At 30.6% G+C, this 15,107-nt stretch overlaps 1 protein-coding gene across 2 annotated transcripts in view; it reads left to right on the top strand.

The window, feature by feature from the left end:
* LOC140040584 (nuclear receptor subfamily 1 group D member 2-like) overlaps positions 1-14,255 on the top strand; it is a 56,261-nt gene extending 42,006 nt beyond the window's left edge. For both annotated transcript variants that reach the window (XM_072086630.1, XM_072086631.1), the window contains exons 4-8: positions 694-1,718; positions 4,983-5,102; positions 8,798-8,924; positions 9,712-9,822; positions 10,247-14,255. In XM_072086630.1, the coding sequence (XP_071942731.1) occupies positions 694-1,718; positions 4,983-5,102; positions 8,798-8,924; positions 9,712-9,822; positions 10,247-10,437 (1,574 nt within the window). In that variant the 3' untranslated portion in view covers positions 10,438-14,255. The remainder of the gene's footprint in view (positions 1-693; positions 1,719-4,982; positions 5,103-8,797; positions 8,925-9,711; positions 9,823-10,246) is intronic.
* Positions 14,256-15,107: the final 852 nt, after the last annotated feature.

Here is a 15,107-nt window from a genome sequence, read left to right as displayed (position 1 = left end):
AGGTCTCTTTCAATCTTCTTTGCATCATTGATACAATAGGTGTGATGCCCTTCACCAGAATTGAACCTGAAAATACCTTGTTTGCAAGCTGGGTCCTTTTTTCAAAGCACGTAATTAGTTTCTTCATCATCATCTTCATCACTGTTTATAGTAGCAACAATTCTATAGGAAATGTCTTTGTAATCACATTACAGCATGTATTTGATAACAAACACATAATGAAGAGACTAGATTCAAAGAAAAAAAAAATATAATAAAAACATATTGAGTGCAATAAAAATTTGTTCATGTTATGGCAAGGTCCGTTGGTTAAATAAATTAGACCAAACAATATTTTCAACTTCCTAACCATTTGGAAAGGTAGTCAAATTTATCTCGCATTAACAATCTCTGACCTCGTTTCAAAGCACACGGTACAGTGTCCAGTGTCGTGTCAAGATATTAGAAGTCAAATAGTAGGATAGCAAAATTAGGTTACGCCAGGTCTAGTGTAATCCAGTGAATTAATTTACTGGCAAAGTATATATGAATAGTATTGAGTTCTTTGCCATAAGTACCGTTACATCCTTGCAATGAAGTGTTTTTACGCTATGACCTATACACAGCCATCTTTTCTGTCAGTTCTGATGCATTACTAGACTTTGAATATTTAGGTCAAGTGTTTGATTTCCTTTTCTCTTCTTTTTTTCGCAGCTGTGCGATTTGGAAGAGTGCCAAAAAAAGAGAAGCTTAAAATGATCGCCGTGATGCAAGAGGCCGGGGATCATTCAAGGCAACCAGATCAAAACGGAAGATCGTCGGGTTCTTCGCAACCTGATCAACCACTTGATTTAAGCTGTAAACGCGATAAGATGGAAGGAAACATAGCATTGATGAATCGTCTGCATAGTGAGAGTGGTCACATGAATGGCTCATATGTTCCTCATCAGTTTAACCCTATGACCAAAATTGGTTTGACAACTAGTGCGGGTCTGAATATACCTATTGCCATTCCATATTTGGACATTGCTGACGCTAATGGGGTAAGACCAATGACTCTAACCTCTCGGGAAAACCAACAGGTGGTGCCGATTTCGCAAGCAGCCTGCAATCTCCCGTCAACCACTGCCAGTAAAGTTAAACACGCATACAGTAATGGACATGTCTCAGCTAGTGACTATACGAGTGTGTCTCCTTTTTTACCAATATTTGGGCTAGGAGTTAATAGATTAAACAATTTAGGCCACTGTGATTCAAATTTAAACGGTAAAGATTATCAAAACTCCCCAACGTCAGGAGAAGCTGATGTAGTGAAACCTTCTGTTATTGTTAGCCAAGAAAATAATACGCACGATACTATACACCCAAAAAAACGATATGTCCCACTTTGGAACAACAACGGATCCAATACAGTAGACATTAAGCAGGAAACGACAGACGGAAATCACATTTCAAAGCCTGAACAAACTTTTAACAATATATTTAATGAAACAAAGATTGCAAAACCTAGTCGTATATTACATTACACAGAGAACAGTCAGTTACAATTATTAAAACGATTAAAAGAATCTGATTTGTGCGGAAACAAGGAACTACATGAACAGTGTGTACAGTTGACAACGAGTTTGTGTGACGTGCATTCAATGACATCTGTCAATCAACTCGAGAATTTAGAACGCATTCTTCTTGCCGCAATAAATCATAACACAAGGAACATGCCGAAACATCCTGCTGTAAAGGTATATCAATGATTCTCACAATAAGTTGCTATATTTTACCCATTTAGCATTTCATTTTTACATTCACTGTTTTTGTGTGTATTATTATATTATTTAGTGTAGTTTTTTCTGGCACAATTTAAAAAATGCTTTGCATTTACCATGAAAGAGGGTGTCTGAATTAGTGAAAGTATCTCATGGTTGATAATTTTACCCCAACCATAGTATTGGGTACCATCATAAAATCTTATATTATATAAATCTTTTGATTGGAGGCTCTCACAGGTAGAGCGAGAACTGTACCATCCTTATGGTAAGGTTATCTTGTATTAAAGAGAAAATTATTGCGAGTGCTATTTGTTAAAACTTGGTCATTAAAGCAATAAGGTTTATGCGATTATATTATAAAAAAAACTCATATAAGAAATGAGTTTTAACATTTACGATATTGTATTCTGCAGGTGTTGCGAATGCCATTTGTCATGAGCGAATGTTAAACTTTCAATTGTACCAAATTCATCCAAGTATTTTGATGCAATACAGATTAAAGATCCTATTAAAGTCTTTGTTATTGATCCACTTTGGACAACCTTGATTCATTATAGATCATTAAAACCTAGTGGGGTCATTAACCACAACTTCAACTGAAAAATGAGATTTATTATTTTTGTGGTGGTGTTTTCATTAAATATTGTACAGAAAGAAGGAAATGAGGATTTAATAATTATGTAATTTGTCATTTTAAACAGACTTATTATAATACCCAGCCACTTTTATGTTTAACCCACATACCACATTTTTTGATAATCTATTTAAAAATTATTGTTCAATGTCAACATCATTGGTTACCAAGATGTTCTGACTTTAGAATTTTTAAGCCTACTTTGACAAATGGTGAATGTGTCTTATTTCTATTTTATTCTTTTGCAAACATGATGAATGTTGTTGTTATTACTGTCTGACTTTTTTCAACACTCAGTCTTCACTATTGGAAATTAAAACTTTGTGGAGATAGAGATAAATACTTCAGAATTACATACAATACAACATTATGCACAATTTTGTTTTGGCCTAAAGTTACAGGAAACCCTTAGTAAAACAAAACAGTAACAACTAGAAAGCCACTCCAAGAGTGCATACCTCCGCCTACTGTAAAATTCTCCTACATAAGATTTCTCCGGTAAAAAAAAAATATATATATATTTGTGTGTGTCTTAATGCTGTTTGTGATTTAGGCTAATTTCACTACAAGCATGTGTATGCGAGTTTGGTGTAATGGTTATGTAACAAGCCTTTCAATTAACAATAGCTTCAGTTGACTAACAATAGAACAGCAACGCGAAAAAGGACAAGTAGTTCTCGAGAAAATGCAATTTCAGTATACTTGTTACTTTAAGACTGCTCGCCGGCTTTTGAAAAATTCTGTCCTATCTTTTAACACTAGCAGGTCTGAAAAGTATACTAAAAAGTGGTCCAGAATTGGGACAATGGTCCCAAAATTTAATGGAATGGTCCTTGACCACATATCTATCTATACATTCATTTTGGTAAAGATCTTGTAATTACTTTTTGAGTAATCCTGCTAACAAACAAACAAACAAACAAACAAACAGATCAACATACTTGGCCAATTTTCAATTTGGCCAAGTAACAAACACACGCTACCTATTACATATACCTCCTTGGCGGAGGTAAATTATAGACAAATCAACCATGAAAAGCCCTGATTCTTGATTTCCCCCAACTGTGTGGCTGACCTTTCGGTTTATGGCAGGAATTCATTCTACACATGTCCGATAAACATGTGCAGAATGACTGATGTAAAACCACCAACATTTTCTATTAACGAAATTTGCATTTTCTCAACATTTATTTCGTCTGATAAATAAAATGGGGTAAAGGTAAATTTGTTCATACAAAGAAAAACAAATTACATGTAGTTGGGATCATATTTACTGTAGAAGTACGAAAACACTTAACTCTGCATCAGTATCCTCCTTGCCCCCACTAAATACCATACCTCATTGTCATTACCAGTAACATCATCTACATCACCACCACCACCAATAATTATTGTACCACCAATAGCAATTTTATCATCATCATATCCTCAGCAATATTATAGCATCAACATCCATGGTCAACTTATTACCATAATTTTCTATTTACTTTTGTTTACATTTTTGTTTTCAATATCATTGCTAAGTAACTAGAATATTTTAGATTCTTGACAAAACATAAAAATTCTTAATTTCCTTCATCATTGACATTATTTTAAGCGCTCTATTATCATTCTCAGCGTACTATAGTCGTTATTTATTGGTTAACCTTGAAAGACTATTAGTGTCACTACAAGACATGTACTTCATCATAATACCATTTTTCTCAACATAGTTACACAACTAAAATTGATTGCACAAATTAATTATTCTTAACCAAGCTTGCTAAATCCAATGATACTGTGGCTTGTTATTCTAAATTTTGCCAGAAGGTGATATAAAACCGGAAATGTTACTTAACTCGTGGATTGGACCGTCCATTTATCATGCCTTTGGTCGAAATAAAGGTCCTAGGTTTAAGACCAAACTATTTGCTTTATCCACGTACAATTGATTTCCAATACACTATGGCAGTAATGATACATTTAGTAGTAGTTACTTAATTTTTATGTGCAAAATATAACAAGATGCATCTAGGAAGACTATATTTATATATAAAATTCACCTGCAGTTTAGCATCCACATGACATTAAATATACAGTATGTATTTACAACTTAAAACAAAAAACGGAATTTCAGGCACCTTTTACATTTTAATAATAATAATAGTTCATTCTTATATAGCGCATATAAGCAAGTTCTCAATGCGCTGAACATTACCCCAGTCTTTTTTTTTGATCAAACGCCTATGGAAACATGCTTCCATAATGCAGCTAGTAATCAGCGCAACGTTGTGTCTTGATCTAACCGGGTACCCATTTATACACCTGGGTGGAGAGAGGCAAACGTAAGTAAAGTATCTTGCCTACGGATACAAGCAATACAGCGAGAGTTGGATTCGAACCTCGGTCAGTAGTCCAACGTCCAACACACTGCGCCACACGCCACATTTTCCCCTATAAAATCTAATCAAGTTGAATACTACAATCCTATGTAATTTCTGCACATATAAAATTTATTTTACTGGCCTTCAGTAACAAGAGGGAAACAAGGCTTTTTTTACACAAATTTAAACCTATATTTTAGTTTCAATTTAATAACACATCAATGTATTTGTTTTGTATAGGGTTCTGGTAACAATGATGAAGATGAAGATTTTAGCGATAGGTTTTCTCCAGCAATCAACCAAATAATTGCTTTCTCCAAAGGGATTCCTGGATATGCATCTCTACAGCATGACGACCAGGTAATTATATTAAAAAAGAAAAGCTATAATTTATAGTTTTTCTGGTTCTATGCAGTGGCATAGTGACCCTCCAACACTGGAGGCCTCTGGCATATTTATTCTTTTTCGACATAATTTAAGGCCCTTTTCTTACTCTTGGCCCTGCTCAGGGGCCACTCGGGATCTGGGTTTAGCCAGCGAGTGCTCATAACTGTTATGCCACTGGTTCTATGACTAGGCTAGAGTAGTCTTTCATGCTAACTAAATGCAAACATGTTTTGTGTTTAAGTTAGAAAGCCAAGAATTGTTTGAATTGTTAAATTGCAAACATAGTTTCTAAGATTGTATATAATAAAATATCTCATCTGAAAATATATTTCCCAATTGTATGGACATATTATGTAAAATGCATTTTTGAATTAAAACAACCTAATATATTTTAAAAATGCATTGTTACGACATTTCATGACAGTAAATTTAATAGGATGAATCTCCCCTACCGCAAATCGTATCCCTAGGGTGACTTTACCGAATGCTTTTGCAACCTGACAGAATTTATTTGTCCGTTTCTATCGTTTACTTTTCAACCGATTCAAAACTGTTTAATTTTAATTTTGTGTCTGAAGAAAGCCAATGCGATTATGACACATCATTTTAAATTTAATATTTGATTTTGTCTCAAGGGTAAATTTTAAAATTATGATTAAACAAAAATATTGACATTAATATTTAATTTTAGAATAATTTGTATACGTGTCATAATTCTAACATACAAAAAAAAATTATACATTTATTCATCTGTAAAGTGTGTTGCTTATTTAAAACATTATTTATTTCGCAACATTTATTTCCCACTGAACTGTATATGTGAATTTTAATTAAAAAGTTCTAAAACTATCAATTTAAATTTAATTTCACCTAACTGTATAGTTTTTAATATTGTATATCATTGCTCTAGTTTATTAATTATTTTTTGTACAATATTGGTTATGTTCTTTATATATTCTTCTATATTTCTACTATTTTTTTGTCCATTTTTAATTTCACCTAACTGTATAGTTTCTACTACTGTATATCATTTCTCTGGTTTATTTATTTTTTGTACAATATTGATTGTGTTTTTCCTTCTACTGTTTTTTTCCTTTTTCAATTTTCACCATAATTTCCTCCTCTTTCTAATCTTTTACTTTCTTTTTCATCACTGTTCTTTCTTTTAGGTTTTTTTATCTCTCTTTTCCCTCTTTTTTTTCCATTATTAATATTACTATATTTACTATCTATTCTTTCCCTTTGTATGTGTCTTCCTGTACAGTCTTCACTTCTTTTTTCTATCACCTTTTCTATTGGCTACATTGAAAAGAGCAAGAAAAAGAAACTTATATTGAGGATTTTAATTTGCAGGAGGCCGGCTGTAGGTATTATAATAGCTGTCACTTTTTTCTCTCCCTTTTTAGTATTTAAAATGCTTGGCCCAATTAATTTAACCCATTAATAGGTTGTTGTATACTCTAGGGTATAAAAGGCTTGACTCTATATTATGTCGGACAAGTATATTTATCATTATTTATTTATGATGTAATAACCTAAATTGTTTACTGGAACTAGGTTTCGTAATTTATTTTAATCTGTCTGTTTATCTTATATAGGGAATAAGGTTTACAGCTTCTATCTAGTTTTTCACCATTAATTCAATGTTAATAGCGCAAAGCCATGACGATCCTGCTACTTTTGTCTAATCCCCTAATTTCACTGCATCGATGTTGCGTTTTATGATTTTTTACAACATTTATTACATAGTATAAATCTTATTTGAATGATCATAAAAAGAATACACAGTTTCCACATTGTTATTCAATTTAGGTATGATGTAGTATTAAGTAGTTTTACCTAAATACCCCATTTTTATAAACTATTTTGTGATTACTGTAGTGCCCATTCAAATGGAATTTTAAACTGTTACTATTAATGTACAGACAAAATCATACATGCCACATTTTAAATCAAGCAATCTGGGGCATATTATATAATACTATATAGTAGTGAAGAAACAATTTTCTAGCTCTACAGTATCCCTACAATGAATATTGTAAGCACAACATTGACTTGTATGGCATGTATTTGAGCAATTAGGTACCCAAAAACATTTGCACGTAATATTTGCACCCTTCTAAATGCGCCCTAGTTTCTTACAATATATTAATTTTAGCCCTACTGCGAGGGTTACACCAGAGGAGTATGTAATCAATTTACCAAAGGTTCACATACTGATAAATATAACTGAAGTAAACAACAATTCTTCACACTTTACTTCCTGAGTCTTTTAATAAATATGTGATTACATGTAAATCTACTCATGTTACAGGTTTTTTTATCTCCATAAGTCTGACCTGGTTTGCTACTTAAACAAAACTATCATCTTTAAATTGATAGTGCCCAGGGGATCTTGTTAACATGGCCTACATTATTGCTGGTCCTTCCTGGAAACTAGGCTGGCAGTGAACTATTTTTTAAAATAATATAGTAGCTATTTAAACAGCCATTTGAACTACCTACTGTGCCTTTAGGGAGATTTTAATTTCACTTTTTTTTCTCCTATTTCTCTCTACTTGAATGATTTCAATGTTTAAGCAGGGAAATGTAAAATATCTTCCTGGTTTAAGAGACAAGGAGAGATCCTTCAATCATGCAAAATCGTTTTTCGAAAAACTATTAAAACGATGAGCCTAAATAATACAATAAAATATTTCTTTCTTTTCTTTTTGCTGTTAATGAGTAATGTCATTAAATAAGAAGTATTTAGTTTTTCATTGAGTTATTACCGTATTATTATTATTATTATTATTATATTATTATATTATATCAAACTAAAAAGTATTTTTTATCCGTACTTCTGTTTGATTTCATATACAGTTACAACAATTAGCTATGATTAGAATTGGCTGCTAAAACTATTAATTTATTTATTTACTATTAAAAGTGTAATTATATATATACAGTACACAGGTTGGTAGGTTTTCAGACAGTTTGTAATATGCAGGTGTTGTTTTGATTACGTTTGTACCATTTAGCCAAATCCTTTTCTACTAATAATAATAATATAAAAACGATAGTCTTCTGTCAACTGCTGTATTTACCATGCACTCTATCTATGTTATATAATCATTGGTTTATTAATAATCTAGTTTTGCTTTTAGTGCAAATTGTGCCTTCTTTTGTTTAAATTTTGATTGATATTATTTGTGAAAATACTCATTGAATAGAATGGTATCATTTCTTGCTAAATAGAAACCTTAATTAACTTATTTTACGAAAGATTTTTAATCACCTTTCTCATTTTATTTCTGTGGGCTATATTTCATATTTCCTGTTATGATTAGAAGAAAAACTATCATCATTACTATTTCAAAGCATGTAATGAGCTCATATTGCAGGAAATCTACATTTAAGTAAAACTGAGATTAGGTATAACTATGATAGCTACTTAAGCAGCATGCAAACAGTTATGCCAACCTTCTATTCTTGCAATCCTGGGTTCAACTCCAATTCTGATCAGAACCGAAGGATTTTTTCTCAAATAAAAAAGTTGATGAGTGGTGTTCAATTCGTTTTGTGTAGTAGATTTGTTTGATTATATTTTAAGAAGAATTATGTTGTGTTCAATTCTTTTTGTGACATAATTCATACATGGTAATTTATTACTTTTTTTCTTTTTCTAGGTTTGTTTATTAAAAACTGGTTGTTTTGAAGTGGTTCTTCTACAACTCTGCTACCTGTTTGATACTAGTAATTTTACCCTGACATTAAATGGAACGGTCTATACGCGTGAGGATTTCGCTCACATGGGTATGTATGTCAATAATAGGAATCTACTAATTTTAGGATTTTTTTTCTTAATATTCTACTATTAATAATAATACACTATTTAATAAATTCATCAATATACAATCTACTCAAGACGAATAGCGTGGCCGTATACAAGGGTGTTAAAAAGTTGCTATCCAATCAAATTTGAAACATACCTGGAGATGCCAGGTTCAAATCTTAGTTTAGGTGGCTTTTTCTCATTTTCATAATAAATTAAATTTGTAATTTCCAGAATTTAGTTTTTCTCTATGCATGTAAATTTATATTATATTTAAATTCAGTTTTAGATGAGTATTTGTAATATAGTAACATAGAACAAAAGGATTGTACAGTAGATGCGTTTTCAAATGTTTTTTTTTGCTTGCTCCATCTCTATAACGGTCATTTGAAATGTAATAAACAATGCAGTTTGCTGAAATGGATTGTATTTCCTCATTAATAACATGCTCGTTAGTAGAATGTATTGTGGCTTGAGGTCAAATAAGGGTCATTGGACGGTCAACGTGGGATTAGTATTAATAAAACTCAAGATGGCTTCATTTTGTATTGTATGTCCGTCTGTAGGATGGAATCAATTTGAAAACAACGCATTACTTGTCATCCGTTGAGATGTAAGGGATTAGTGATTTTTTGCATTATTTTTTTAAAAATGGAGTATAATTGTTCAGAAATTATGTGTAAACTTTTCATATTGCTAGTTCATAAACAATGCTAGTAATAACATATTAAAATTGTTATAATTAATATAAAATTATCTGTACTTTAGGTCTTGACATCTTAATGAATGCGATGTTTGACTTTGCAACACAAGTGAATCGGTTAAAATTAACAAAAGAAGAAATGATAATGCTACAAACAGCCGTCATGATTGCTAGTGGTAAGAATAACAATATTTTGAATTGTAATCACTTCATTGTGAGTAATTCATGTACTTGTGTGTATGCAGGGTAAACAATGAAAGAATCGCTGTAGGTCAGTAAGTGCCTTCATCAAATGACCACATGATTCTCTTTATACTGTATCTCCACATATAGTATTATGTGTCCAGGATCATAGGCAAATTCTATAATACATTGTCACATGTGGTAACCGTATTATAATAGGTTATGCTTATGACCTATGATTGGGGTTCACATGATATGTTGCACTGTATCAGAGAGAATCAGTTAGAATAGCCATTATATAGAAAGTTGTAATTCTGATCAACTGTTTGTAAAAACTTTCACAGAAACCTGTTTTTTAAAGAATTTTTAATTTGTTGATTTTGTTAATACACATATTGTATGTAATTTTATTTTCAGACCGTCCAGGCTTAAAGAATTGCGAGATAATTAAGATACTTCAGACAGACATTTTAGCCAGCTTGGAACACTTATTGTCACACAGTCATCCAAAGGAGTTTACTGTGTTCCCTTCTTGTATACAAATACTCTGGGGCCTTAGAATTCTGAACGAACGCCATGCAGAAACGTTACTTGCTTACCAACGGTAGAAGGAAAGATTTTATTCTAGAGGGCAGCAGATACAATTGGCGAAGTGGTTCACTATTATCTACATGCATTAACCAAATGAGTTGTGTCTTCAATAATGTGATCATTACGTTGAAATGTGTGGCAGATTCAAGTAAATACACAGACTGGACGTTGGTTGGTAATTGGTTGTGAAAGGAGTGTATTTTGATTGTCAATTTTGGCTTTTTAATGTCTGAATGGTTATTATACAATCATATTATAGACATAATTGTAGAGTCATAAGAAAAATAAATTTGTAGTATTTATTATAAAAAAAAATTTATTTAACATAAAAATGCTATTTTTCTTTAAACGTACACAAAAAATAAGAGAAATATGTTTGACTTTGAAACAACAAAAAACATTTCTGAACCAGTTTGCTTTCTCTTGTCTGTATTTTATCAAAATGCAAATTTATGCCTCTAGAGGGCAGTACATATATTATTTTGAAAACAAATTGATAAATTACTGATTCATTACAAATTCTTTCCCTTTGAATCTATTGTCTATATTAATTATGTATAGGTATATTTTGTAGTATTATTATTATACTATTTTTAAGCCTATAGTTGTATATTGAAAGCATAAAACATCTTTAATAGCACAGTTCAGAAGAATCACTTGTGATTGGTTACATTATTTGCGTTACATACAGTTACTCCTTCATGGAGCATAGTATTTAACAAGCACATTTACCAACTCAGCAGCTGAAATTATATAGTGTGCTTTTTGTTTAAACTAAATATTATATTCTGCACTGATGAGATTATATGCCCAATATGAATATTTTTTGAAGACATTAACATTTTGGGTATAGTGTTTAATTATGATATCATACTTCATGTTTACACTGTATGTTATGATGTCATATTTATGTGTACACTGTATGTTATGATGTCATATTTATGTGTACACTGTATGTTATGTAATTCTCTTTTATACACACTATGTGATGATGTCATACTTTTGTGTACACTGTATGTTATAATATACATATACACTGTTATGATGTCATACTTGTTTGTACACTCTGTTAAGATGTCATACTTTTTGTACACTGTATGTTATGTCATACTTTTGTGTACACTGCATGTTATGATGTCATACTTGTGTGTACTGTATAATACCGTACATATTTTACACTGTATTTCATATGATGTCATAGGCATAGGCAAACCTATGGTTGTTTACACTGTATGTTAAGATATATATTTTGTTATTACAATGTACTTCATGATGTCATACTAGTTTTACTTATTGTGGTATGATGTCATATGTTACACTGATTAGTCATACAAAAATCAACACAGTATTTTGTGATGTAATGTTTGTTCTACACTGAATTACGTATTCTTCACTGCTGAGTACAGTTGCATGCAATATAGTAATACATTTATATTTTTGTTCTCATCAATAGTAATGTACAATGCTATAAATTGTATAACAAAGAGTTTTGTGTTCTAATTTTAATAGTACATTATTACATTTTAAAATTTTAAGTTTTGACTCTGAAACCGAGTCTTAAAACAATGGTATCCTTTATGTTTTAACATTTTATTTTTTGTACATTTACAATCTTTTTGTTTATTTTTATGGATTTTATCAAAGATATATATGTTTATAATATTGAAATGAAGTGCTCCAGTTTTTTGTATATGACTGTATTACTCGTTTATATTTATTTATATAGCATAGGCTTTGTTGATGTGGAAAATATTAATTATCGCCTGTTTTTATTATGCAAAGAGAATTTTTACATATTAATGTTTGTCTTTTTTTGTTAATTTGATATTTAACATTCAATGCTCCTAGAAATATGCCTTTAAAAGGACTTAGATCCGTAAACATTGTTTTTATTCTTGCCCTCAAATTTGAAACGTTTTTTTTTTTCATTCAAATACTTATATTCATTTGCCTAATTTTAGGACACTTTGTACGTTGGTTTAGTAGATTATTTCTTAATTTATTCTCGCTACCCATAAATATTTGCTTTCTTTTTCCTTAATTAAGACATTTCTTAATTATATCAAAACAGGGTTTCTGTCCAGCTTAAGGCAACTATGGCTTTATTTTAATAAATTAGTTAGATTTGTTCCATTTCAAAACATTTTTTTGGTGAAGAATTTGATATTTCTTTTATATTTGGCTGTTTAAAACACTATTTTAAATTGCAACCTTTTGTATCGAAACAGAAACACATTGAAATCACTAATAGTAATACACAATTATTGTGCCTCTGTGTTCAAATAATTGTGCTTATTTGGGTTAGTTTACCCATGGAGAACTCCGTGGTTTACCAGATTAAAATTGTGATAACTACTCTATTAAATAGATTATTGGTGAAACAATTGATTTTATCATAAACATGTTTCATCAAGGAATAACAAATCCATACATGTTTGACATTAATTCAGATTTGTTAAGTAATGGGATTTGTGTGTATAGATTTTAAAATTTGATGGTGTTTCAGTTTATTGTGTGCTTAACGTACCTGGATAAACCGAAAATAGCCCCTCTTTCTGAAGAGAGGATTACATTTACGAAAAGAAAAGATATTGTAGGTTTATCCAGGTAAGCAGCACTCATATAGATTACCAACACACCACTGTTGGTTTGTGTATGTGACTTCATAATCCCATTATTTGTTGTTGAAAACAGATATTCTTTGATATTGTGTAGCTAGTGAACAGTGGTCTTTGCCAATGTAATCATTTATCAAATTGGAATGATGATAAATGTGTTTAGTGCAATGGATTTTTGGAGACGTTTCAGCTGATTAGATTCATTCAAATTGTTTTTTTCTTTAATTAAAAAATGTCGGAATAGATAATTAATATAATGATAATTAATTTCCGTATAAGATAAAATAATAAATTGTTAATATAATTATTTTTGAGTAACATAATGTCAAACACATGTTCTTATAAACTTGTTTGACAGAAGTTTGCAGAAAAAGAGTTCCATTTATATATGTTATATTTAATTTCAGAAAAAAAAATTCATAAGTTAGAACAAATTTCCTTAGGAATCACCAGCATAGCCTTATTTAACATAACTTTAACTTCCCACAAACATTAAACATTATCATCATCATTATGTGGACGCATCCGAGATGGAGTTCATAATGTCACGCCATAAAAAAAGTATAATTGAATACAAAAATTAAATGTCAACCAATTTGGTTGATTGTCTCAATATGTGAATGTTTATTATATATATTATTTGTTGTGTTATATTTAGAATGAACTTTGAACCATAGTTATTATTATATTATCATTGGAAAAAGCATTGATTTACTACTACCAATACTTACTATGATTTATCTGTGCTTTGCAGAAAATTGATTGAACCAAGGCATTTGAGGTTAAAGGCCTGTATGTTCAAAACCGAACCACAATGCCACTAAACTGTGATTCTGATTACCAACTTGTAAAAGAAAGAGATAATCAAGTATAAATAGACTAATTCATATTTACTTTCTGATAAAATTACAAAGTTGAGTTAAATACGTATATACTGTTTCATGGCTTATTATAAATATGAATATTAAATGCAACCATGGCATAGTAAAAGGAGAAATCTAAAGAATTCACATATAAAAAATTGTATTTACTTGTAGTTCCTATAACAATTGTTTTTCATTGTTGTGTTTTTATTTTTTGTTGTTATCTAATGAAACCAAAGAAATCTATGTTTCCGTTAAAACTCTTATTCCTTCATAAAGATGCTATATAAGGAAAAGTATGAGCAGTTGTAGCAATTCTCCTTGAATAGTAAATAAATAAAAGGATCAAAACTACATGTGGTTTCATTTTGTTTGTTATGTAATGTAGGTTTATTTATTTTAACAATATTTTATGAGGATGGTCCATCCAGTGGAAGCTGATCATTACGGACCCTCACAAAAATGATATGACAAGACATAAACATGCAACAATTAAGATTAAATTAGGTAAATACAATTGGAAAAAGATATAAATTTATTTTTATATAATTTTGTATCAAGAACTTGTGAATGTGGAGGAGTGTGTGCTGTCTGGTGCACATTTGTTAAATAGTTAATATTATATAACACCTATATAAATTCCTGTCATTTGATTGGACGAATGTGGGTCACATGGCGTGCAATAGTACGCACTATTCAACGATCGTTAAATAGTACTTTTTGAAACATTTTTGTGTACGAAAAAAAAAACGTCTAGATGTTATATAAAACAAATAATGAATGTTTTGTATTCGTGTAATGGTACAAATAATGGCACTTGGTGAATGATGAAAGGTTATATCAACTCGGCTTTGCCTCGTTGATATAACCTTTCATCATTCACCTCGTGCCATTATTTGTACCATTGCACTCATAAATATTCATTATTTGTATACAGTAGCACACTTTATATACATACACCATAATCATAATTGAGATAATTATATTGTTCTTGATAGTTATGTGGTGAACCATAACAACGTGAAGAAAATAAAGTAGACCATCCTCCATGAGTAAACTAATCATTACATTATGTTTATAAGGATGTACACTTGACTTTTTATTAAATTATCCAGATTCAGATATGATGAAGGATTTTCATTGGTTCAAAGTAAAAAGGTCAAAGGTCTATGACCACATTTTTAAGCTTGTGTATCAACAAACAAC

The sequence above is a fragment of the Antedon mediterranea genome, chromosome 2 (genome assembly GCF_964355755.1).
Source record: "Antedon mediterranea chromosome 2, ecAntMedi1.1, whole genome shotgun sequence".
Lineage (NCBI taxonomy): Eukaryota > Metazoa > Echinodermata > Crinoidea > Comatulida > Antedonidae > Antedon > Antedon mediterranea.
This window is presented reverse-complemented; position numbering and strand designations above follow the sequence as displayed.